At 38.7% G+C, this 26,574-nt stretch overlaps 1 protein-coding gene and 1 non-coding gene across 4 annotated transcripts in view; both read left to right on the top strand.

Moving 5' to 3' along the window:
* Positions 1-26,574, top strand: part of CHD8 (chromodomain helicase DNA binding protein 8) — a 279,870-nt gene that overhangs the window by 88,911 nt on the left and 164,385 nt on the right. For all 3 annotated transcript variants that reach the window (XM_053702279.1, XM_053702277.1, XM_053702278.1), the window contains exons 25-29: positions 15,611-15,714; positions 19,102-19,228; positions 19,474-19,546; positions 19,633-19,684; positions 25,768-25,969. In XM_053702279.1, the coding sequence (XP_053558254.1) occupies positions 15,611-15,714; positions 19,102-19,228; positions 19,474-19,546; positions 19,633-19,684; positions 25,768-25,969 (558 nt within the window). The remainder of the gene's footprint in view (positions 1-15,610; positions 15,715-19,101; positions 19,229-19,473; positions 19,547-19,632; positions 19,685-25,767; positions 25,970-26,574) is intronic.
* LOC128650689 (small nucleolar RNA U6-53/MBII-28) lies at positions 19,270-19,381 on the top strand. The gene has a single exon (XR_008400953.1). It is a non-coding gene; the product is annotated as a small nucleolar RNA U6-53/MBII-28 (small nucleolar RNA).

The following is a 26,574-nucleotide window of genomic DNA, read 5'->3' as shown; positions in this document are numbered from 1 at the left end:
CAAAATTTTATCCTGAGTTTAGAAATACCAAATGTTTACATGATCTTTGCTTTTTTTGTAACTTATAGGGCCATAAATACAAGTAGCACTTTGCTATTTCCAAACCATTTTTTTTCAAAATTAGTGCTAGTTACATTAGAACACTAATATCTTTCAGGAATCTCTGAATATCCATTGACATGTATATATTTTTTTTTAGTAGACAACCCAAAGTATTGATCTAGGCCCATTTTGGTATATTTCATGCCACCATTTTACCGCCAAATGCGATCAAATACAAAAAATCGTTCACTTTTTTACAAATTTTTTACAAACTTTTGGTTTCTCACTGAAATTATTTGCAAACCGCTTGTGCAATTATGGCATAAATGGTTGTAAATTCTTCTCTGGGATCCCCTTTGTTCAGAAATAGCAGACATATATGGCTTTAGCATTGCTTTTTGGTAATTAGAAGGCCGCTAAATGCCACTGCGCACCACACGTGTATTATGCCCAGCAATGAAGGGGTTAATTAGGGAGCATGTAGGGAGCATTTTGGGGTAACTTTAGCTTTAGTGTAGTGTAGTAGACAACCCCAACTATTGATCTAGGCCCATTTTGGTATATTTCATGCCACCATTTCACCGCCAAATGCAATCAAATAAAAAAAAAACGTTAACTTTTTCACAATTTTAGGTTTCTCACTGAAATCATTTACAAACAGCTTATGCAATTATGGCACAAATGGTTGTAAATGTTTCTCTGGGATCCCCTTTGTTCAGAAATAGCAGACATATATGGCTTTGGCGATGCTTTTTGGTAATTAGAAGGCCGCTAAATGCTGCTGCGCATCACGCGTGTATTATGTCTAGCAGTGAAGGGGTTAATTATGTAGCTTGTAGGGAACTTGCAGGGTTAATTTTAGCTTTAGTGTAGAGCTCAGCCTCCCACCTGAAACATCAGACCCCCTGATGCCTCCCAAATAGCTCTCTTCCCTCCCCCACCCCACAATTGTCCCCGCCATCTTAAGTACTGGCAGAAACTCTGCCAGTACTAAAATAAAAGGTATATTTGGGCTTTTTTGAGGGTTTTTTTTAGCATATTTACATATGCTGCTGTGTAGGATCCCCCCTTAGCCCCCAACCTCACAGATCCCCCACCAAACAGCTCTCTAACCCTCCCCCTCTGCCTTAATGGGCGCCATCTTGGGTACTGGCAGCTGTCTGCCAGTACCCAGTTTAGAACAAAAATGTGCTTTTTTTTTTTAAGAAAAATCCCTTTTTCTGTAGTGTAGCTCCCCCCACACCCAAGAACAACCCCCCACCCCTCCAAGATCCCTTTTACTGAAGTTTATTTGTTTTTTAATTTGTCCCTTTTCCCCCACAGTTACAATCTAATTTTCTGTAGTATAGCGGTTCCCACCCGCTCCCGCCCCGTGCACGCGCCCGCCCGCCACCCTCTGTGCACGCGCGCGCGCCCGTGCGCGCCCCCGTCAGCTCCGGCCCTGATCCCGCCCCCCTCCACCTTATACGGCCCATCGATGGCCGCCCACCCGCCTCCCAAGTCAGCTCCCACCCACCAACGTTACCGGCCACCGATGTCCGGTGCAGAGAGGGCCACAGAGTGGCTCTCTCTGCATCGGATGGCCATGCAGGGTTATTGCAGGATGCCTCCATATCGAGGCATCCCTGCAATAACCGGAAAGCAGCTGGAAGCGAGCAGGATCGCTTCCAGCTGCTTTCCACACTGAGGACGTGCAGGGTACGTTCTCAGGCATTAACTGCCTTTTTTCTGAGGACGTACCCTGCACGTCCTCAGTCGTTAAGGGGTTAAAGTGATTATAAAGTTGAATGATTTAAAGCCCAGTATTTAAAAAAAATAGTCTTGGAAATAGCCAGATTGTCTTCGATATGCTAAATACTGAAGGAGATGCGGGTGGAGGATCCACGGTTTTGGGTCCATGTTACCCTTGTTAATCAGGGTTCATTTTTGTTCACAATAGATTTGAAGTATGCTTTCCTTTATATTCCTATTTCAAGGACTATCACTAGCTCCGATATTGGTTATTTTAGACAAATTCTTTCTGATTGTGGTTCTTCCTTTTGGAACTTCTATGGTTCCCAGACTTTTTTTTTGCATAAGTTCGGGCAACTCCTTTGTGTATTTAAAGGGACAGTATACACTCCTTTTCATATAACTGCATGTAATAGACACTACTATAAAGAATGAGATGCGCAGATACTGCTATAAAAATCCAGTACAAAACTGTTTAAAAACTTACTTAGAAGCTTTTTTTAGCTCTGTTGAAAAGGTAGTTGGAAAGCCCACTGCAAGTGGGAAATAAGACACTCCCCCCCTTCTTTTGCACATGAAAAGATCCTTTACACAAACAGGAGCAAGCTGGAGTAGGTAGCTGACGGTATTCTAATAAAACTTTGGGGCTTGGTTAGGAGTCTGAAAATCAGAGCAATGTTATTTAAAAATAAGCAAAACTATACTTTTTTTTAAAAAAAAACCTTGTGGGCTATATAAATAGATCATCTACAAAACATTTTTGCAAAGAAAAAATGAGTGTATAATGTTCCTTTAAAAGACCTCAGGCTATTTCTTTAATTCCATGTGTATCCTTTAGCTGTAATGTTAAGTTTTCGGTTGTTCTTCACAGGCATGGTAGGAGAATACATTTTCAGAAAATTCTCTTTAGCTATGATATTTATTTCTAAGAGTCTTGGTACACTATATCATTTAACTTTCTCTTACGGATCAATGCAGATCCAAGATCAAACAACTTGTTCTTTATTCCATTATGTTTTCTGTGTAGTAAGTTTTGGGTGAATTTTTTTTTCACCATCTGATGTCCCTTTGCATGTTCTTTATCAGTTTTATCAAATTGGCTTGCTTTTTTCTCAGTGCAGGGATTGCAATCTGTTTTCTTACTAATCCTTTTGGACTCCTCTGTAAAACAATCTTTGTTTTAGTGGTTTATTTTCCACTCCAGCTTTCAGGAGTTTTTTTTTTTTAAATTTGTCCTTTTGGACAATATTTTCTACTGACACCAGTCTCTTGAGTTGGGGTGCAATTTCGAATTTGAAGAATTCGCAAGGAGTTGGTTTCCTCAGGAGGTGAGTTTACCATTTATTATCTACTTACTTTGTGCAATCTTCTTTCTTCTCAGACTTTTTTTTTTCTTTCAAATGAAAAACTTGCCTCTATTTTTGAAGTCAGTGTAGATCACTGTTGTGTAGTTTCCTTTCCAATAATAGAAGTCACTTGAATTTGACCATAACTGAGTTTTTGTACTCTTCTGCATTTTACATCCTAGAAACAAATTTTGTGAGGCGGATTACTTCACTTCAGTATTGCTTCATCTGTAATGTTTTTTTTTCCTTCAAAGGGTTCTATACCAGTTTGTGTATCCATGACTCACTTTTTGACCTGTATGGTCTTTTGTTTAATCCTCTTTATTCCAGGGATATTTAGTTTCAGTTTCTGAATGTTTCTACAGCTATTTGGTATTTTCATCTAGCTTTCTTTTTATTTCTTCACCTGTTGTACCAGTCAGTCAGTTATTTTTGAACAAGATAGTTAAAGGGGCATAAAACCCATTTTTCTTTCTTTCATGATTTAGATAGAACATCAAATTTTAAACAACTTTCTAATTTACTTCTGTTGTCTTTGTTTTTTTATTATCCTTATTTGAAAAGCAGAAATGTAAGCTCCAGAGTGTGCACGTGTCTGCAGCACTATATAGCAGCAGTTTTGCAACAATGTTATGCATTAGCTGGACCACTAGATGGCAGCACTATTTCCTGTCATGTGCACGCTACCTATCTAGGTATCTCTTCAACAAAGAATAACATGAGAATGAAATAAATTTGATAATAGAAGTAAATTGGAAACTTTTTAAAACTTGTTTTCTCTATCTGAATCGTGATTTTTTTTTGGGGGGGGCTTAATGTTACTTTAAGCCTTTTCTTTAGGGAAGTCAGACTGCAATTAGTACTTTTTATCAGCAGTTTTGATATTTTTACTCTTTACTTGTGTGATTAACATGGTTTTACCAGTACAGGTGGCCCTCGGTTTACAATGGTTCAATTTGCACCGTTTCAGAACAACAACCTTTTTTTTCAGTCATGTGACTTCTATTGAAAAGCATTGAGAAGCAGTGCATTGATTAAAATAGCCAGTAGGTGGATCTGTCCGCTTGTGTTGCTGAAATTAATCAGTTTAACCAGACCTGAACTATCAAGCATCTTGCAAAGGAACAAGATCTTCCTGTCTATAAATCAGTCCAGATTGGAATGCATAGAAAGAACTGTTTGCAGAAAAATTGAAAGTAAAGTCTGTGTTGTGTGATTATTTTATTAGGTTTATAATGCTGTTTAGCAAATGTTTTTGTTCATTTAACTTAGTTTAATTATATATTCTGTGTTGTGTGATTATTTTATTATGTTTATAATGCGGTTTATCATTTAAAGTCTTCATTTCAAAGCTTTAAAAATAATGTATTAGGTGTTACTTATGAAAATTTTGAGAGGAGCCTGGAACCTATCTCCCTCACTTCCCATTGACTTACATTATGAACTGGGTTTCAATTTACAACGGTTTCGATTTACAACCATTCCTTCTGTAACCTAACCCCGGCGAAAACTGAGGGCTACCTGTATTTCTTAGAAATTTTAGATTTTTTATTTGTTTCTTATGACAATCAGATTTCTGTTCTAGATCTAGTCTTAGTAAGTTATAATAGTTGAGAGATGTTCTCTATATGAGAAAACTTATTGGTTTTAAGTGTTCTTTAAACTCCTCTTTTGAACCCATTAATTGTTTAAATATTCTGCTTATTTTGAAAGTGATTCTTTCTTTTGCAATACTTTCACCAGCAGAGTGTCTTATTTATTTATCTTCCTTGTGAGAATCCTTATGTTAATATTTTCTATTAGGATAAGGTATGTTTTCTGTATTTTTTTTCCAATCAGGACATTGTAGTATATTATATCCAATGTATAAAAATAATAAATAAAATTTATGTCATATTGAGTGTTAGTCCACGTAGTTCAATTTTGAAAGGGCATTTAATTTGTTCTTCTCCTACATAAGATTTAAAAGATCATTTGTCCATGTATAAGTCAGATGAGTACAGTTGGTACTTTATCTTCCTGGTTAAAGTTCTCTTTATTTATAGCTTTATTGGAAGCAGGAAATGTTTCTTCCAGAAATTTTACATTTTTTTTTTCTATTACAGGGAGTGCAGAATTATTAGGCAAGTTGTATTTTTGAGGATTAATTTTATTATTGAACAACAACCATGTTTTCAATGAACCCAAAAAAACTCATTAATATCAAAGCTGAATAGTTTTGGAAGTAGTTTTTAGTTTGTTTTTAGTTATAGCTATTTTAGGGGGATATCTGTGTGTGCAGGTGACTATTACTGTGCATAATTATTAGGCAACTTAACAAAAAACAAATATATACCCATTTCAATTATTTATTTTTACCAGTGAAACCAATATAACATCTCAACATTCACAAATATACATTTCTGACATTCAAAAACAAAACAAAAACAAATCAGTGACCAATATAGCCACCTTTCTTTGCAAGGACACTCAAAAGCCTGCCATCCATGGATTCTGTCAGTGTTTTGATCTGTTCACCATCAACATTGCATGCAGCAGCAACCACAGCCTCCCAGACACTGTTCAGAGAGGTGTACTGTTTTCCCTCCTTGTAAATCTCACATTTGATGATGGACCACAGGTTCTCAATGGGGTTCAGATCAGGTGAACAAGGAGGCCATGTCATTAGATTTTCTTCTTTTATACCCTTTCTTGCCAGCCACGCTGTGGTGTACTTGGACGAGTGTGATGGAGCATTGTCCTGCATGAAAATCATGTTTTTCTTGAAGGATGCAGACTTCTTCCTGTACCACTGCTTGAAGAAGGTGTCTTCCAGAAACTGGCAGTAGGACTGGGAGTTGAGCTTGACTCCATCCTCAACCCGAAAAGGCCCCACAAGCTCATCTTTGATGATACCAGCCCAAACCAGTACTCCACCTCCACCTTGCTGGCGTCTGAGTCGGACTGGAGCTCTCTGCCCTTTACCAATCCAGCCACGGGCCCATCCATCTGGCCCATCAAGACTCACTCTCATTTCATCAGTCCATAAAACCTTAGAAAAATCAGTCTTGAGATATTTCTTGGCCCAGTCTTGACGTTTCAGCTTGTGTGTCTTGTTCAGTGGTGGTCGTCTTTCAGCCTTTCTTACCTTGGCCATGTCTCTGAGTATTGCACACCTTGTGCTTTTGGGCACTCCAGTGATGTTGCAGCTCTGAAATATGGCCAAACTGGTGGCAAGTGGCATCTTGGCAGCTGCACGCTTGACTTTTCTCAGTTCATGGGCAGTTATTTTGCGCCTTGGTTTTTCCACACGCTTCTTGCGACCCTGTTGACTATTTTGAATGAAACGCTTGATTGTTCGATGATCACGCTTCAGAAGCTTTGCAATTTTAAGAGTGCTGCATCCCTCTGCAAGATATCTCACTATTTTTAACTTTTCTGAGCCTGTCAAGTCCTTCTTTTGACCCATTTTGCCAAAGGAAAGGAAGTTGCCTAATAATTATGCACACCTGATATAGGGTGTTTATGTCATTAGACCACACCCCTTCTCATTACAGAGATGCACATCACCTAATATGCTTAATTGGTAGTAGGCTTTCGAGCCTATACAGCTTGGAGTAAGACAACATGCATAAAGAGGATGATGTGGTCAAAATACTCATTTGCCTAATAATTCTGCACACAGTGTAGATTAGTCCCACTTTGGGGGCCTTTTTTTTTTTTTAATAATGATGCGTCTGTTATGTAGCAGCAGCTTGGTCTTCTTTACTCACTTTTTGTTTTCTGAGAGTTTTTCACATGAAAGTCCTACAGTCTTAGTGGCTGGTAAATAGGCACCGGTCTTATTTTTTGTCCCACCCATTATTTTGTGCACTCCACACCTTGGGTATTAGATCCCAGGAATTCTGCCCTTTTATATTTTTCCATTTGGCGGAAGTTTTAGTATGTACCTCATTTACCCTGTTTTTGTCCTTTTTTCTTTAATTCTTCCTCTTTTTCTTGGCTATACATTAGACTGTGATACTAGAAAGGTGAGAGGGAATAAAAGCTTGTGGAATGTTGGGTATATCTGCCTCCTCCTAGTAATGGAGGAGTAACTTTTGTGGACTCTCACCACCATGAAAGAAATTAATTTATCAGGTAAACAATTCTTTTTTTCTTGATAGTGAGAGCACATAAGGGTTAAAATGGGGGGGAGAGAATAAAAGGTTAGGAAGATACAGGTGTATAGCTAAAACATTTTATACAGTGTTTGTCATGCTTCTAAGTGAATTGGATGCAGTTAGTGTTTAGACTGTTTTCTAAAAGGTGGCTGCTTGAGCCTGGATTGGTGACAAATGCACAGAAAAGGTCTTGTGAATTTCCTTCTTTATAGGTTTTGAATACACACATCTTTCAACAGTATTACTGTTGAGCCATATTTACTAAATTATACTAAAGTAGAAAATGTATGGTGCTTTAAACTTAGTTGAAATAATTTTTATTGTTGAAAATCGCATCATATACAAAGTGACATTACAGTATATTTGCATACAATATGTTTCATTTCTGCAATCTTTTCTAAATATCTAACCCCAAGATGATTTCTTGATGTTTTCATGTTCCATCTTGCGTTGGGTATGAGGTGTTCTAAATGCCTGTAAGCCTTCATTATCATCAATATCACAATAAGATACAATAAATAATAGCGTAATATTCCATTATCTTTTTTTTTTTTTTAACAGTAAACTAAAACTTTTTAACTAAATAAAATATTAACGTTTAACATTTCCCGTCGAGCAGTGGGGTCATTTTTAAAGTATCTTTGTTATTATCTTATATTCTTTTTGGAAAGACAACTTTTTGATAATCTAAAAGAGCCTTATGGATCGGTTTGTTCTACTATGAGATTTGATCTATTAAGCGCTGTGTATCTATTTTTGTTCATTATCCAGTGAACCCAAATCTTTTGAAAGTGTTCTGAAGTGCCCTGTGTCCATGAGGCAGATTCTAACATAGTGTAGATATCCTCAATTTTGCTAATTACTTCAGACCAGGTGGGTGAACTGGTCTTCCAGTATCTAGCTATACATATTCTTGTAGCTGTACATAGTATACTGATAAATATATTAGTAGCTGAGTTCAGGGATTCTTCAGGTACATGTAGTAAGGCCTGAGAGGCTGATAACCTAAAATAGTTATCTAGTATTACCCTTAATAAGTGTGATAACTTATCCCATACTGGTTTTATCTTTGGACACTCCCACCACATGTGAATATAAGTTCCCACATCTGTACAACCACGGTAGCACAGTCTACTGCGTTGGGAAGTGTAATGTGAATTTTTTAGTAGTGTGAGGTACCATCTGTATGAGGTTTTAATTGAGTTCTTGATACGATCTGCACCTATCAACCCTCTACTAATTTTAGAGAAAATATGTTGCCATTTTTCTCTCTCGAATTTCTCATCTAAATCTCGTTCCCAATTTTCATGGAGTGTTAATTTTGTGTTATTCTTAGCCTCCTGTATGGCTAGATATAATTGTGAGATAATTTTTTTTTTTTCCTACTAGGTATTATAATGAGTCGTTCGAGAATGGTATATGGGGATGTCATGTTGTTCTGTCTGTATCTACTTATAGCATTAGAAATCTGCAGATACAAGAACCATTGTAATATATCTGGGTGTAGTTTATCCCTTAACTGTGTATATGTCATAATTTTTCCTCCTTCTAAAAAGTCTGCTACTCTATATAATCCCTTATTTTCCCATTTATCCGTCTTTTAAAGTCTACAGGTAGCAGATCTCCCAGTGGTATTATCATAGTATGTGTAGGTATTAGCTTTACCGATCTTGTGAGAGATCTCCACAGTTGCTTAGATTCCTCTGTAACTTTTAGTTTGTATAATAGTTTATTTGTTGTGGCCATGGGGTCCCAGATGATATCTTATCTGCAGGCTTACTTAGACCTGCAATATCAGCTTCAATGTTGGGCCAGGTTATTCCTTGACAATTTTTACTTAATAATGTGGTTTGTGCCAACCTAGCTGCTTGGTAGTAATCTAGTAGGTTGTGTACTCCCACTCCCCCAATCAGTTTGTGTTGTTTTAATATTTGGCGGCTATTCTAGCTGTTTTGTTTCCTCGCACGAATTTGATTAATACAGATTGTAGGTCTCCCAGCTCCTTTTGTGGAATTTTGACTGGAAGAGCTCGAAAAAGATATAACATCCTTGGCAGAATGTTCATCTTTATTGCTGATAATCTACTGTACCAAGAGAAGTTTCCCCTTCTCCATTTCGTTATATCTTTCCTTATAGTCTTAAAAATTGGTATGTAGTTTGCTTTGTATAAAGCCTCTGGTGTGTCTGTGATGTTGATTCCAAGATATTTGATGGAATGCCTAACCCAATTGAAATCAAAATTGGCTTCTATCAGTTTTTGGGTGTGTGATGGTAGCGACAATGGGAGAGCTTCACATTTGTCTGGGTTTATTTTGAAGCCTGATACTTTTGAGAAGTCTTCTAGTATTTGATACAAATTATGGAGGGATAGCATGGGTTATGTGAGTGTGAGTAGGATGTCATCTGCAAATAATGTTAATTTGTGTTCTCCCCTGTTTAATCTAACCCCATAAATGTCCTTAGAGTTTCTTTTACAAGATGCTAACAGCTCTATACGTAGAGCAAATAAGAGTGGTGATAATGGGCACCCTTGGCAGGCTCCATTTAAGATGTTAATGGGTCTACATTAATGTCCTGCTGCTCTTATTGTTGCTGTCGTCAAAATTTTGTTAAATATTTTTAAGTCCTGGTTAATCAGTGAAATTGGTCTATAATTTTGATATAGCTTTGGGTTTTTCCCTGGTTTAGGAATTATCACTATCTTAGATTGGAGTAGTTCTGGTGGAATCGGGGTACCCTGCATTATATTGTTACAGAATTTGTGTAAATGTGCAGTCAAATTCGTTTTAAATAGCTTATAGTATTACCCCGGAAATCCATTGGGTCCAGCAGCCTTACCCACTTTGAGATCTTTTATTGCCAATGTAATCTCTCCCACTGTAATCTTCGCATCTAAGGCCTCCACATCTGCGCTACCTAATTTTGGCAGGTCAGATTTCTTTAGAAGTTGGTGTGTAAGAGTCTCTGTCTGGGGGGAATGCTGTACCTTTTTCCTATCATATAAAAGTTCATAGTATTGTGCAAAGCAGTCTGTAATTTCTTGCGGATGTGAAGTCAAGTTTCCGTCTGGTTTTTGAATTTGTGTTATTGCTAAGGTTTTTGTCCTTTCTCTCAACTTATGGGCTAGATATCTGTCCGGTTTATTCACATATATGAAATAGTGTGCTTTTAATTTATGAATGGTTCTAAGGGAGTTTTCGTTTAGAATCTTAGCAAGGATTTGTCTTTTATGAGTCAATGTGTCCAAAGTCGTTTGAGAAAGTGTGGCTTGGTGTTTCTTCTCTAGGGCTTCTATTTCCTGTTTAAGTGTGTCTACATTGGTCTTGATCTTTTTCAGATGTAGTGCCTTTTCCTTTATTAGCACCCCCCTTATATAGGGTTTGTGGGCTGCCCATGTTATCGTCGGGCTAACTGTGGGGATCGATATTTATCTTCCAATATTCTGTTAGGTTCTGGAATGTATGTCTGGTTGTATTAATAAAGTCGGGTCATACGTCCAGGATCTCTGTCTGTTCGTGTTGATTAAGCCCTCTAACTGTATCTGAATAATGGAGTGATCCGGCCATACAGAAGCGTGGATGGTCGAGGAAATCAGGTTGGGGAGTAATAGTTGGCTAATACATATGTAGTCCAGTTTGGTATATAATTTGTGTGCAGGTGAGTAATAAGTATGATCAATTGTCTGGCCGTATAACGTTGTCCAAGTGTCTATGACATTATGGTTCTCCAGAGTCTCTTTAATAGTTCTAGAAATAGTTAAGTCTTAGTTGTTTATTCATGAGTTTAAATGGAGCACCTTCCTTAATTATCTTTAAATTAATATTAAAGCCTCCAGCCAGTATAATTCTTGTTTGGGACCACTGAGTCAGTAAGTGTGATAGGCCATGGAAGAAGTCATGTTGTTGTTCATTAGGTGCATAAACATTGCATAGTGTAATCTGTGTACCTTGAATACTCCCCCTCACTATAAGGTATCTGCCGTCTTTATTCCTTATTACCTCTTCCTTTGTGAACTGAATTGAGTTGTGTATGAGTAAAGATGCTCCTTTTTTTTTTTTTTATCAGTCGTAAAGTGAAAGTGTTGCATAAAGTGATTGTTCCAATATTTAGGAACTTGTTGATGCGTAAAATGTGTCTCCTGAAGGAATATGATTTTAGCCTTCAGGTTATTATATTGGGTAAGTGCTGTTTTTCATTTGTTATCTGTGTTTAGGCCTCTCACGTTGTGTGAGATTATTTGTAGATTAGGTGTCATCTATAATTAACTTCCCCTCTACCTCTCTGTGATTGTGCGACATTTCTACCTTTGGTCTTTGTATGTCTTCTGCTCTCTTAATTTCGGCTCTGTTATGGAGAAACTTTCCATATCGCTGCTCAACGGTACTTACAAAAAAAATAAACAACCAAACATTAAACAAAATTAAACAACTGTATATTATGTAAACATTTTTTTTTACTTTTGTATACTTGCATAGTAATTTCCTTCTAATTGGGTTCGTAGTTTCGTTAAGTATATTGTTATTTGTAAACTTAAATTATTAAAAGTGGGTACAGTGAACTTGGATTAAACATAGATTATGTGCTTAAGCCATAAATGGGTTAGGTATATCTAGCTTGGGTAGTGTGTAGATACTAACTTCCTATCTTCATTTGCATATGACCTATATAAACTAAACAATCTTTTCAGATTTGTTTTACTTAAGGAGCTTCAAGTAGACTCATTTCTGTACCAAAGTATGGACCCAGTGGCAGAATTTTTCCTCACTTTCTGCAATGAGAATTTTTTAGTGAAAAATTTTCTGCCAGGTCATTTTGAAATAACATTCAATTTAAATTTTGTTATTTTTAAAAAAATGTTTCTTGAATACATTTTTTTCCTTTACTTTTGCTCTAACATTACAAGGTAGAAATAAAAAGGTGCATTGCTCACAAGAACATCATACATTTAGAAGTCAAAGCTTTGCAGACTGGGAATGGCTAGGTGCAGGGTTCAAAATCCCAGAGAGCCAGTCACTGTTCTCTTCAAACAGCACTTTATTCTGGATGCACTGTGTTAAGAAAAACCTATGCAGTGCAGCCAGAGCAAAGCTCTGTTTGAAGAGAACTGTCTAATGTAGAGCAGTGCTGCTAAGTAAGTGCTAACAGATCTTCCATGTGTTCCATTCTTTCTGCAGACATGCTGCATTTTCTGCGATGACATCTCAGATCACAGCATGTTCTGCCTTGGGGAGTATGGATATACTCATCTGCTATATATCTCTTCCTCAGTCACACTTTATTGTACTTGATCAGAGTTCTTTATAAAGATATGAGTCCAGCGCCTGAGTAGAGAAAGGCAGAGAGAAAAAAAAGAGAAACCGTCCGTGATTTATCTGGGTTGTTCTTCAGGGTCTCTGTTTTCTCTTGGGTACTTTTGACCGCCTCTCTGTTTAGGTTATTCCTCTCTGTTGCTGTGGTGGCCTTCTTCTGTTGTCTTGTTGGTTGTCAGGTAGATCTGGGCATTCCAGCCTAAGGTACTGGCATATTTCTGGAATATCCTGTTTCTCTTTGAGTGTGGTGGTTTTGCCTTCATGATGTATATGGAGCGCAAATGGAAATCCCCATCTGTATGCTATCTGATTTTTCCGCAACAGTTGCGTCACGGGCGTAGAGCAGATCTTTTCTGCAGTGTTTTGATACATAAGTCCTGATAAAACTGTATAATCGACCCCTTAAATTTAAAAGTCAGGTTTTTCCTAGCTGCTGTCATAATCTCTTCTTTCTCTTGGAAGCGGAGCAGTTTAGTTATTATGTCTCTTGGGGGTTCTCCATCCTTTTGGCTTTGCTCTCAAAGCTCTGTGAGCTCTTTCCATTTGAAACTTTCCTTCTTCGGATGTACCTGTGATGGCTTGGAATAGATGTAGTAAATATTCTCCTCGGTCTGACATTGATTCCGGGATACCTTTTAGGCGTATATTACATCTCCGACTCCTGTTCTTTAGGGCTTCCATTTTCTCATTCATTTCTGTTATTTCTTGTTGTTGATCGGTCAATTGTTGTGTGAGTGTTGTTATATCTTCCTCTAATGACTCTTCTTTTTCTTCTAGGGATTCTACCCTTGTTCCTAATTCCAATATATCTTGCTTAATTTCTGCAAGATTGCTTGTGACAGTGTTTTGAAGCGTATCCATCTTTTCCAACATCTTATCGAAGTTTATGGCTATGTCTTGTTTACACACAAGATTTCTGAGGTCACCTTTTGTAACGGGCGTGTTGTTCCCCTTTGGAGATTGTGATTCTGTGTCAGTATCCATCTCTTCTTCGTGTAGAGCGTCCTCTTTGTCTTTTACCTTTTCCCCCTTAGACGGTTTAAAGAAAATATTAGCTGCAGCAGGTTTAACTGGCGGTATTAGTTTGTTTTGTCTCCTGGCCGACATGTTATTTTCTATTATGGATCATAAAAGGGCTCTTTATCTGCCTCTGTACTTATTGCCAGTACCTCTAATATTCTTTCTGTACTAGTTTCTGAAGATATCTGAAGAAAGGCGTTAGCACTAGTGTGCTTTGTTTTGTCCCCCTTTCTATGTTGTATATTCTAGGACTATTTCTCTGATTAAGTAGTCTGCCATAGATGGGTTCAGGAAGTCTCTAAAGTATGAAACAGTCCCTTCTTGTGGTGAGGTTTATTAAAGCTTCCCTTTTATTATGTGAGCAATTCTGTGATGGCTAATGTATGTGGTGATTTTAAAAACATATTGTTGTTCACTTCATATTTTCCGGATCTTTTCTGTGGCCGGATTATTTAGTGATTTCGTTTCTTCCATTATCTGCCCCCTTTTCGTTGTTATCTGCAGAGTCAGACTCTTTCAATTTTTAATAAAAATATATAGCTCTGTTTAGTAGCCTCTCCTTTCTATTGCTCTTTCTATATGCGTATGGCCGCCCACGTGGCTGTTCAGTTTTCTTAGTTTCTTATGACTCTCTCTTTTCTCCCCCCCCCTTGTTTATTTAATTCTTGTGTTTAATTATTAGCTGCTTACCGGGGTATGTTGTGTTTGTCCTCCGGTTAGTCATTCTGACCTTTTGTCTCCTTGCACGGCTCTTTTACTGAGCGTTTGCCATTATAATTACTCCAGGCCTCCCCAGAGCTCCGTGTACAGTCTCCTCTATTGGCGACTGTATTATTGAGTATGCGCTCACATGTTATGTTGGATTCCGCTGTGGGGATGATCTTGTCCCAACTGAGTGCCAATCTATGTGCTCTTGTATGTTGGGTACCCACTTTCTGCTTGAACTACAAACGGAGCATACAGCTTAAGTGTCCGTCGCCATGTTCATTCCGGCTCCGCCCCCTGTGCTTTAAACTTAAAAGGACATGAAATCCAAATTTTTCTTTCATGATTAAGAGTGTGCAATTTTTATCAACTTGCCAATGTACTTGCATTATCAAATGTTTGTTCTTTGTCTCTTTTGTTTTGTTATCCATTTGCAAGAGCACTAGATGGCGGCACTATTTCCTGCCGTATAGTGCGCCAGAAGCCTACCTCGGTATCTCTTCAATAAAGAATACCATGGAAACTAAGCAAATTTGATATTAAGTTATTTGCAAACTTTTTTTTTTAAAAAAAAAGTACTGTCTAATTCACAAAAGAAAATGTTTGTTTCATATATCCATTGTGATCCATTGTGTTTATGAAATTGTAGTAAGTATACATGTTAATTTTTTATGAATAAAGTGTTTATAATTGAAGTGAAATCATGTTTGCCCATAACTCTTCTCAAGTAATAGATTTGTCCCTTAGAAAGACAAGTCTGCTGGTGAGCATTTATCATCATTAAGAACCAAAATTAAGGATTAGTAAACACAGTAGATTTGCATAATCAACACATGCAAGATAACAAGACAATGCAATAGCACTTAGTCTGAAGTTCAAATGAGTAGTAGATTTTGTTTCTGACCATTTTAAAAGTTATGTCTATTTCCACTCCCCCTTTACTACTTGACAGCCATCAGCCAACCACAAATGCATACACGTACCATGTGACACCATCAGCCAATCACAAATGCATAAACGTTTATTCTGTGAATTCTTGCACATTCTCAGTAGGAGCTGGTGACTCAAAGTTTAAATATAAAAAGACTGTAGACATTTTGTTAATGGAAGTAAATTTGAATAGTTGTTTAAAATTGCCTGCTCTATCTGAATAATGAAAGTTTAATTTTGATTTGAGTGTCCCTTTAACTTTTTTTTTTTGTCAGTGAGTGTAAGAAAAAAACATTTTGTTTCCAAGTGTATTGTATCTGGCTGACTAAGAGGCTCTGGAGAAGAGTTAGGATTGTGTTTCTAATCTGACATATTCTTTTTACAGGAAGATAGACATCTGGTTCCCACAGGTGGATCAGCTGGAAGTTCCTTCACTCTGGTGGGACAGTGAGGCTGACAAGTCCCTGCTTATTGGGGTCTTCAAACACGGTATGAGAAACAGAGATGTGTGTATGTTACGTGAACTTCCAGACGTGAAGATATAAGTAAATACTTCTATTAGATTTCTTCCTTGAAAGGAAAACAACAGGTAAATAACAAATTAATATACAGCAGGTGGTGAGACAACTAGAGATGGTAGTATGATGTCTGACAGAAAGCTTATCACACCCACTTATCACATATATGTTCTACAGTGAAAATCAGTGGATTATGTAAAATAAAGTAGGCGTGTAACAAAACATTTACATTTCTCCAACATAGGTGTGTCCGGTCCACGGCGTCATCCTTACTTGTGGGATATTCTCTTCCCCAACAGGAAATGGCAAAGAGCCCAGCAAAGCTGGTCACATGATCCCTCCTAGGCTCCGCCTACCCCAGTCATTCTCTTTGCCGTTGTACAGGCAACATCTCCACGGAGATGGCTTAGAGTTTTTTAGTGTTTAACTGTAGTTTTTCATTATTCAATCAAGAGTTTGTTATTTTCAAATAGTGCTGGTACGTACTATTTACTCAGAAACAGAAAAGAGATGAAGAATTCTGTTTGTATGAGGAAAATGATTTTAGCAACCGTAACTAAAATCCATGGCTGTTCCACACAGGACTGTTGAGAGCAATTAACTTCAGTTGGGGGAACAGAGTGCAGTCTCTTACTGCTTGAGGTATGACACATTCTAACAAGACGATGTAATGCTGGAAGCTGTCATTTTCCCTATGGGATCCGGTAAGCCATGTTTATTACGATTGTAAATAAGGGCTTCACAAGGGCTTATTTAAACTGTAGACTTTTTCTGGGCTAAATCGATTGATTATTAACACATATTTAGCCTTGAGGAATCATTTTATCTGGGTATTTTGATATAATAATATCGGCAGGCACTGTTTTAGACACCTTATTCTTTAGGGGCTTTCCCAAAGCATAGGCAGAGTCTCATTTTCGCGCCGGTGTTGCGCACTTGTTTTTGAGAGGCATGGCATGCAGTCGCATGTGAGAGGAGCTCTGATACTTATAAAAGACTTCTGAAGGCGTCATTTGGTATCGTATTCCCCTTTGGGTTTGGTTGGGTCTCAGCAAAGCAGATACCAGGGACTGTAAAGGGGTTTAAAGCTTAAAACGGCTCCGGTTCCGTTATTTTAAGGGTTAAAGCTTCCAAAATTGGTGTGCAATATTTTCAAAGCTTTAAGACGCTGTGGTGAAAATTTGGTGAATTTTGAACAATTCCTTCATGTTTTTTCGCAATTGCAGTAATAAAGTGTGTTCAGTTTAAAATTTAAAGTGACAGTAACGGTTTTATTTTAAAACGTTTTTTGTACTTTCTGATCAAGTTTATGCCTGTTTAACATGTCTGAGCTACCAGATAGACTGTGTTCTGAATGTGGGGAAGCCAGAATTCCTATTCATTTAAATAAATGTGATTTATGTGATAATGACAATGATGCCCAAGATGATTCCTCAAGTGAGGGGAGTAAGCATGGTACTGTATCATTCCCTCCTTCGTCTACACGAGTCTTGCCCACTCAGGAGGCCCCTAGTACATCTAGCGCGCCAAAACCAGTTTCAAAGAAGGAACGTTTGTTGCACAATTTGGATGTTGTTCGCGCTCTAAAATTCTATTTAGATGCTACAAAGGATTTTAGACAAACATCTTCCTTGTTTGTTGTTTATTCAGGTAAAAGGAGAGGTCAAAAAGCAACTTCTACCTCTCTCTCTTTTTGGATTAAAAGCATCATCAGATTGGCTTACGAGACTGCCGGACGGCAGCCTCCCGAAAGAATCACAGCTCATTCCACTAGGGCTGTGGCTTCCACATGGGCCTTCAAGAACGAGGCTTCTGTTGATCAGATATGTAGGGCAGCGACTTGGTCTTCACTGCACACTTTTACCAAATTTTACAAGTTTGATACTTTTGCTTCTTCTGAGGCTATTTTTGGGAGAAAGGTTTTGCAAGCCGTGGTGCCTTCCATTTAGGTGACCTGATTTGCTCCCTCCCTTCATCCGTGTCCTAAAGCTTTGGTATTGGTTACCACAAGTAAGGATGACGCCGTGGACCGGACACACCTATGTTGGAGAAAACAGAATTTATGTTTACCTGATAAATTTCTTTCTCCAACGGTGTGTCCGGTCCACGGCCCGCCCTGGTTTTTTTTTTTTTTTTTAATCAGGTCTGATATTTTATTTTCTTTAACTACAGTCACCACGGTACCATATGGTTTCTCCTATGCAAATATTCCTCCTTAACGTCGGTCGAATGACTGGGGTAGGCGGAGCCTAGGAGGGATCATGTGACCAGCTTTGCTGGGCTCTTTGCCATTTCCTGTTGGGGAAGAGAATATCCCACAAGTAAGGATGACGCCGTGGACCGGACACACCGTTGGAGAAAGAAATTTATCAGGTAAACATAAATTCTGTTTTTGTGACATACAACATTATAACAGTGAAGCTGTGGTCAGAGCTTAAAGGGCCATAATACCCAAATGTTTAAACACTTGAAAGTGATGCAGCATAGCTGTAAAAAGCTGTTGAGAAAATATCTCCTGAACATCTCTATGTAAAAAAGAAAGATATATTTTACCTCAAAAGTACCTCAGTAGCCACATCCCATTGTAAAGGATTTCTAAGCAGCATATTAGTATGTCTGTCCAGGGACAGCTGAAAGGATGAGCCTCGTGCACTCTCATATTATTTCACCAATCAGGTAAAGGAAGCTTACTATGAAATCTCATGAGAGTTAAGTCAAATCTCATGAGATCACAGTAAGAGTTCATGACCTCAGCACTGCTGATGCTGATTGGCTGCTGTTCATTTCTTCATTTTTTTTAAATTTGTTTACCTGCAGCTGGAAGCAGCTGAGTATAACTTTTTACACAGAACTTACTCTGGTGAGCTGAGGAAATTGTAAGGTAAGATATCTTCCTTTTTTACATAGAGATGCTCAGGTGATATTTTCCTGACAGCTTTTTACAGTTATACTGCATCAGTTTCAAGTGATTTAGCATATGAGTATTATGTCCCTTTAACACAGCCTGGTACTAAGCTACATTCCAAAAGGAGGAGGGGATTGTGTGAAAGTGAAGCAGTGATTCTAGAAATTAATAGAAAGTAATTTTAACTAAATACATCAATGGTGTGTGTATATGTGTATATATATATATATGTGTATATATGTTGGTGTATTAAATACTAGCATTAAAATCTGATATTCCATAATCCTCTCTGTGAACCAAAGCTTACTGGCATAATTTGTCATTTTGTCCTCAGATTGACGGACAATAATGAAAGAAGTGCTGTTAATTTTGCTTGTCATTACCCTGTTTCATTGTTATTTTTTAGTGCTATTGTCACTGTCCATGATGTGAATATGCTGCCTTAACTTGCAGGTTATGAGAAGTACAACACCATGCGAGCAGATCCTGCTCTCTGTTTCTTAGAAAAGGTGGGAGGTCCAGATGAACAAGCCATTGCAGCAGAGCATCACGCTCAGGACTTTGCTGAGCTAACAGAAGGGTGAGTCACATGTATGTGACCTGCTTAGGTTCAATACCTCCTGCCTATGATGAATCTCCATGCTAATACTGATGCTGCAGCAAAGTATCTGCAGGTTCTTTGTTGGCAGCGGCTGAGTGTAATATACTTCTCAAACAGTGAAATCTGAGGCCAGCAGTAACTTAAAGATATTAGTGTTGCCAAATGTTTTGGAAAATTCTTTCGACTACATAACCTTTTGTAATCTGCTGTTTTATTACCCTCAGTGGAGACTTTGATCGGGATATAGAAGATCCAGAATACAGACCGCTCCACGCACAAAAAGATCCAGAGGATGAGGTGAGCTGGAATTCAGTAGGCATATACAGAGGCTACTACATCAAATGCTGATATGCGCTTTATTCTATATGACTATTTTGTTCTAGATCGACTCACTAATGATGGATGAAGAAATATCTGTTGTGGATGGCGAAGAAGGCAAGTGTCCATTTTATAACTCTCCTAATGTCTGTCTATAATTTTGTACACACATATCTATGTGTGTGAGTGGCTACTTGCACTTCAAAACCATGACTTGTATGTATGTTTTGGTTGTATTATTCAGTATATGTTATTCGGACAGCTTAGCACAGCACACAAAATAGCCTGCACTCACTTGGATGCACACTTTTAGTAATGGCTATTTGTATGTGATTTCTTTCTTAAGACACGGTGAGTCCACGGAATCATCAATTACTGTTTGGAATATCACTCCTGGCAAGCAGGAGGAGGCAAAGAGCACCACGTTCATTCTTTTTGCCTTCAGGGCAAGGAGGAGGTGAAGATTAGGGGGTCCCAAAATTTTTGTCTTTTGTCCAGGAAGGCCTGGAGAAGGGTTGTCTGTCAGTACCCTGAAGGATCAAGAAAAGGAATCCCACGCTCATGTTTAAATAAAACAACAAATCTTTATTAGAAATACTTAAAAAATCGTGACAGCATGCCACCTGTATAAAAATGGAAAGGGGAAATCGCAGCACACGGCTTACGCGTTTCGGCAGTTTGCCGTATTCATAGCCTATTTATTGTTTTATTTATACATGAGCGTGGGATTCCCTTTTTTGATCCTGATCTACTTGGCCGTCAACACACGTTCTTTTTTTCCTGCTCCCAACCTATCGTGGGAGGGCTAGTCACTCACCCCTTTCATCAACGTCATTCACAGAGGAGCTTTACGGAGATGCCGGGAAGGTACGTTACCTTGGGCTGAGCCAGAGAGACTATATACCTCGGCAAGCTAACCGGTACAAAGCTTCCAGCCAATTGGATAACAGAGGAGTCGCACACCCACACGGGTGACGTCGCAGCTGATCGGAACAGACAGATGAACAGAACAGTTGGAGCACAGGTGGTTTCTGGTGACGGCGGGGGGTGAGGTTCAATACCTCACAGGTTACCGGATCATGGACAACAAAGGGTTCATCATAAATGTATATATACTGTGAACAGGTAATCATCCCTAACCCCAGTCTGGAGTCATTCACACACGCCAGTTTCACATTACATTATATCCATTTATGCTCAAGAGTCCTGTAGACCATTAAATATAAAAGGGGACAAGTGTGTACTATATACATGGTAATTTTACCCACCCCCAATGGACACAAATAAATAAAGACCGTTTAAGAAGTCCCAATTATAGCCACTCACAACTTATACTTTTGTATTGAGTACCCTGAAGGGTCAGATCTCTGCACTATCTATTTTGTTGCACAAGCGTCTGGCGGACGTGCCAGATGTGCAATCCTTTTGTCAGGCCTTGGTCAGAATCAGGCCTGTGTTTAAATCTGTTGCTCCACCTTGGAGCCTTAACCTTGTTCTTAAAAGTTTTGTAACAGGCTCCGTTTGAGCCAATGCATTCCATAGATATTAAGTTATTATCTTGGAAGGTTTTGTTTCTTACTGCCATCACTTCTGCTTGGAGGGTTTCTAAACTCTCAGCTTTGCAGTGTGATTATCCTTATCTCATATTTCATGCAGATAAGGCAGTTCTTCATACCAAGTTTGGTTTTCTTCCTAAGGTTGTTTTGGACAGAAATATTAATCGGGGAAATTGTTTTTTCTTCTCTTTGTCCTAATCCTCCTCATGAGGAACGTTTGTTACACAACCTTAATGTTGTGCAGGCTCTTAATTTTCTTTATTTGCAAGCGACTAAGGATTTTCGCCAGTCTTTAGCATTGTTTGTGTGTGTTTCTGGGAATTGCAAGGGTCAGAAAGCTACTGCCACTTCTTTCTCTTTTGTTGAGAAGTATTATTTGTTTGGCCTATGAGACTGCTGGACAGCAGCCTCCTGAGAGAATCACAGCTTATTCCACTAGGGCTGTTTCTTCTTACTGGGCCTTCAAGAATGAGGCCTCTGTAGAGCAGATTTGCAAAGCTGCGACTTGGTCTTCTTTGCACACTTTTTCTAAATTTGATACTTTTTCCTCGGCTGAGGCTTTATTTGGGAGAAAGGTGCTTCATGCGGTGGTGCCTTCTGTTTAGGTTCCCTGTTTTGTCCCTCCCTAACCATCTGTGTCCTCTAGCTTGGATATTGATTCCCAACAGTAATTGATGATTCCGTGGACTCAGTGTCTTAGGAAAGAAAACAAAATGTATGCTTAACTGATACATTTCTTTCTTTCTAGACACGGTGAGTCCACGGCCCACCCCCATTTTCAGACAGTTTTTTTTTTATCTAAACCTCAGGCACCTCTACACCTTATTTACTTTCTCTCCTTTTCCTTCTGTCAAATGACTGGGGATTGTGGGAAGGGAAGTGATACTAAAAAGCTTTTCTGTTGTGCTCTATGCATCCTCCTGCTGGCCAGGAGTTATATTCCCAACAATAATTGATGATTCAGTAGACTCACCGTGTCTAGAAATAAATAAATTTATCAGGTAAGCATACATTTTTGTTTTTTACTGTTTGGGTTTGCAACCAAGCTAGTCTGGGGTTAAGTGTAGTAACACAGCTGTCTGAGTGCTGGCAATCACCTATGGCTGTGACTTTGGCCCATAGCATGGCATGTGTACTTCAGATTGAGAGTGCAGTCCACTGAGTAGATTGCCCTCTCATGCCACTAGCCAAAATATCAGCCCTACTTTGGCAGACTTACAGAAAGACTGAACAGCTGCTTATATCTTTCAGAAGAATAGGCCTACAAGAAATTATGTTTAAACAATGAACTGAGCAGCCGAAGTTTAGGTAGAAAAGATCACCTCAATGTTAAGTGGTATGCATGTAAGTTACAAAAATAGAGCAGTGTTCTACTATGCACAATTAAATGGCATTGCTGACTAATACGGAGAGTCACAATGTCACAAATGATAAAAAAAATCATGCTACATGTCTCCAATACACCCGTGAAAGAGCTGCTTAGGTTTTGAGAAAATACTTTGTGGTAAAGTGTTGTTGTGCTCAGGGCAGTTTGCTGAAAGTTAGCATTCTGTCTGCTTCCAAGTTTAGAACCCTACCTACCTCCATATTACTAGTAGGTGTACCCCAAGATCATAAACCATTAGTTCTTTTAATAGGTATTTCCTATCGCTCCAGATATTAAGATTTTTATACCTATATTTACTCTCCGTCTATTCCTCCTCTTGACCTTCCATGAGATGCATATTGTATGGAAGCTGGAGGAATAATGCATGTAGAATTAAACCTTAGATCAGAGGCTTGAACCCTACAGTCACATTTATATCCGTTAAATGCCAAATTAGACCTCTGCTTAGATTTATGGTCATTGCAGTCTCCATTGGCCAGCTACAGTCTCAATTTTTCAAATTTATTTTAAGAAATCTATATATTACATTGAAAGCGGATGGTTCAGTGAAGGTATACTATTACTAGTGAATGTACACCTTTACTAAGGTAAACAATGAATGTTGAAGAAATAATTTATTTGAATTTGAAAATCATAAATCTACGTTCACTAGTGAACGTATTCCCTTTCTACAGTTTATTAACCTTTAATATAAAAAAATAAAAAACGTGATCAAACAAACACAGTGCACAAATTTATAATTTGCTATTTGGGGAATGGAACTCTGGATGATAAATCCTTAGGCAGAAAACTTTACCACTACTCTATCAGTTCCCACTAATGTTTTAAAAGTATTTAAAAGTGATACTCTCTTTATTTGCTTTGTTGTATCACATAATGTGATCAAACAAGCACAGTGCATAGATAGAAATGCAAAAAATATACTTAAATTATAATTCACCACAGATGACAAATAGAAGTAGAATTCTCCTCCTCTGTATCCCACCCTCACTCTGGCTCTTACTCACATATTCAACCTATCCCTTTCTACCGGCTCATTCCCTGCCTCCTTCAAACATGCAAAGGTCAACCCCAATCGTTTAAAAAAAAACAAAAAAAAAAAACAACCTCCCTTGACCCTAACTCCCCTGCAAACTACCGCCCCATATCACTGCTCCCGCTAGCTTCAAAATTCCTTGAAAAACTAGTTTTCGATCGCCTAACCCAATTCCTGTCCTCCAACTCATTGCTCGACCTCCTGCAATTTGGCTTCCATCCCCAACACTCAACTGAGACTGCCCTCACCAAGGTTACTAACAATCTCCTTTCTGCTAAAAAAAAAGGCTACTTATCTATACTCATCTTACTTCACACCTCTGCTGTCTTTGACACTGTTGACCATCCCCTTCTCCTACGGACTTTCAGCTCTCTTGGGCTCTGTGACACTGCCCTCTCCTGGATTCACTCTTATCTCTCTGACAGATCCTTCTCTGTTTCTTTTGCTGGTGACTCCTCCTCTCTATTGCCACTGTCTGTTGGAGTACCTCAAAGCTCTGTCCTGGGTCCTCTATTCTTCTCTATTTACACTTCTTCACTGTGTAAACTTATCAACAGCTATGACTTCAGCTATCATCTCTATGCTGATGATACCCAGATCTACCTGCACTCTCTCCTTCTGTCAATTCTCACATCAGCGACTGCTTATCTTGCATTTCCTCCTGGATGGCCTCTTTCCACCTAAAAATAAACATTTCCAAGACCGAACTATTTCTAATTCCCCCTTGAACTCTACTCCAGTTTCTAATTTTTCCATCATTGTTGGCGGCACCACTATCTCGCCATCACCCCAAGTCCGCTGCCTCGGAGTCACGCTTGACTCAAATCTTTCCTTCATTCCCCACATCCAGTTGCTCTCTTCATCCTGCTGCAACCACCTACGCAATATCTCCAAAATTCGTCCTTTTCTGAGTGCTGAAACTACTAAACAGCTAATCCACTCCCTGGTTATTTCCCGACTTGACTACTGTAACAACTTACTAACTGGCCTCCCTCTCTCCCCTCCAATCCATACTAAATGCATCTGCCAGGCTAATCCACCTCTCTCAACGCTCTGTTTCTGCTGCACCTCTCTGTGAGTCCTTTCACTGGCTCCCCATTCACAGCAGAGTTATATTCAAGATTCTCACCCTGACCTACAAAGCCCTCACCAATGCTGCCCCACCCTACCTCTCCTCACTCATCATCAAATATACCCCTGCCCTAAGATCAAACAATTACCTGCTTCTTGCATCCTCTACCATCACCTCCTCTCATGCTAGAGTACAGAACTTATCTTGTGCGGCACCAACCCTCTGGAACGCACTTCCTTGAGCTGTCAGACTTGCCCCTAACCTCTCCTCCTTCAAACGTTCCCTAAAGACCTTTCTGTTCAGAGAAGCTTATCGCTCCGACTTATTAACAAACTAACTTCACTTGACTAACAGTTGCCCGCATCTATCTCCTCACTAATATCATTCTCACCTTTGCAGTCCCCACCTCCTGTTTCCCATCCTCCCACCCATCTAGATTGTAAGTTCCCGCGGTAATAGCGCCCTCAATTCCCCCTGTATTTGTCTGTAAAATTTTGTCGTTTATTGTATTGTTTCTCCATTGTACTGTTATCCTTGTACCCATGGGCAGCGCTGTGGAATCTGTTGGCGCTTTATAAATAAAGAATAATAATAATATATGCAGCAAGCATATGCACACTACATAGTGTACTCTCTTGTGCACACAGAACACAGCATTTACTTGGATTCCCCCACACACAGGATGCATAATCATGTATAGCATACTCATTTATATATGTACACTAAGGACATACACAACAAACATGTACCCACACTATGCAACATGGTGTTTTTTACAGGAACAGCAGAATGAGTTTGGCATCCCTTTGTTGCAGCTGAGATAGATAGACATAAAAATAACGCACCAGAACTAGTATTTAACTTGCCAGCTTTGTGCCCACCTTTGTGACTTCATCCCTGGTCTGCCTTATGTTAAAATATTCTCAGGTGTTATAAGAAACTTTATTTTTTAAGTCATGTGTGTAGTTAAAAGTACCATATAACATCTTGGAAGGTAGCTTCTATGTGAGTCTGCAAACATGCAGATTAACTTCTCTGTTAGGCTAAAGTTGTTGGATCACATTATATGAATCCCAATATAAACTATAGACAAGTTTGTAGTAAATGGCAAGTATATAAAGCAATAATTGCATATACATTTCCTCACAGCTATCCCTATGCCCAGTGGAGTAACATGGCCCCCTGCTTCTGCTTTGACTGCACGCCTGCGCCGCCTTATCACTGCCTATCAGCGTAGCTATAAACGTGAGCAGCTGAAAATGGAGGCAGCAGAGCGGGGTGACCGACGCAGGAAGCGATGTGAAGCCGCTTTCAAGTTAAAAGAAATTGCACGTAGGGAGAAACAGCAACGGTAAGTACTGGGGATAGGCTAATAAATTGTTTCTCAATTCCTGTACTTAGTCACCACAGGCAGGTTTTAAAGGGACAGTCAAGTCCAAAAAAAACTTTCATGTTTCAAATAGGGCATGTAATTTTAAACAACTTTCCAATTTACTTTTATCACCAGTTTTGCTTTGTTCTCTTGGTATTCTTAGTTGAAAGCTAAACCTAGGAGGTTCATATGCTAATTTCTTAGACCTTGAAGGCCGTCTCTAATCTAAATGCATTTTGACAGTTTTTCACCACCAGAGGGCATTAGTTCACATGTTTCATATAGATAACATTGAGCTCATGCACATGAATTTACCATGGAGACAGCTCTGATTGGCTAAAATGCAAGTCTGTCAAAATAACTGAAATAAGGGGACAGTCTGCTGAGGCTTAGATACAAGGTAATTACAGAGCTAAAACATGTATAATTTTAACTGTGTTGGTTATGCAAAACTGGGGAATGGGCAATTGGTAATTAAGGGATTATCTATCTTTTAAAACAACAAAAATTCTGGTGTTTACTGTCCCTTTAAGTCATAATTAAACTTTCCATCTTAATATGAGGAGGAGAGTTTCAGATCACCA

The sequence above is a fragment of the Bombina bombina genome, chromosome 2, assembly GCF_027579735.1.
Source record: "Bombina bombina isolate aBomBom1 chromosome 2, aBomBom1.pri, whole genome shotgun sequence".
Taxonomy (NCBI): domain Eukaryota; kingdom Metazoa; phylum Chordata; class Amphibia; order Anura; family Bombinatoridae; genus Bombina; species Bombina bombina.
The sequence above is the reverse complement of the archived record's forward strand: the minus strand, read 5'-3'. Positions and strand labels throughout refer to the sequence as shown.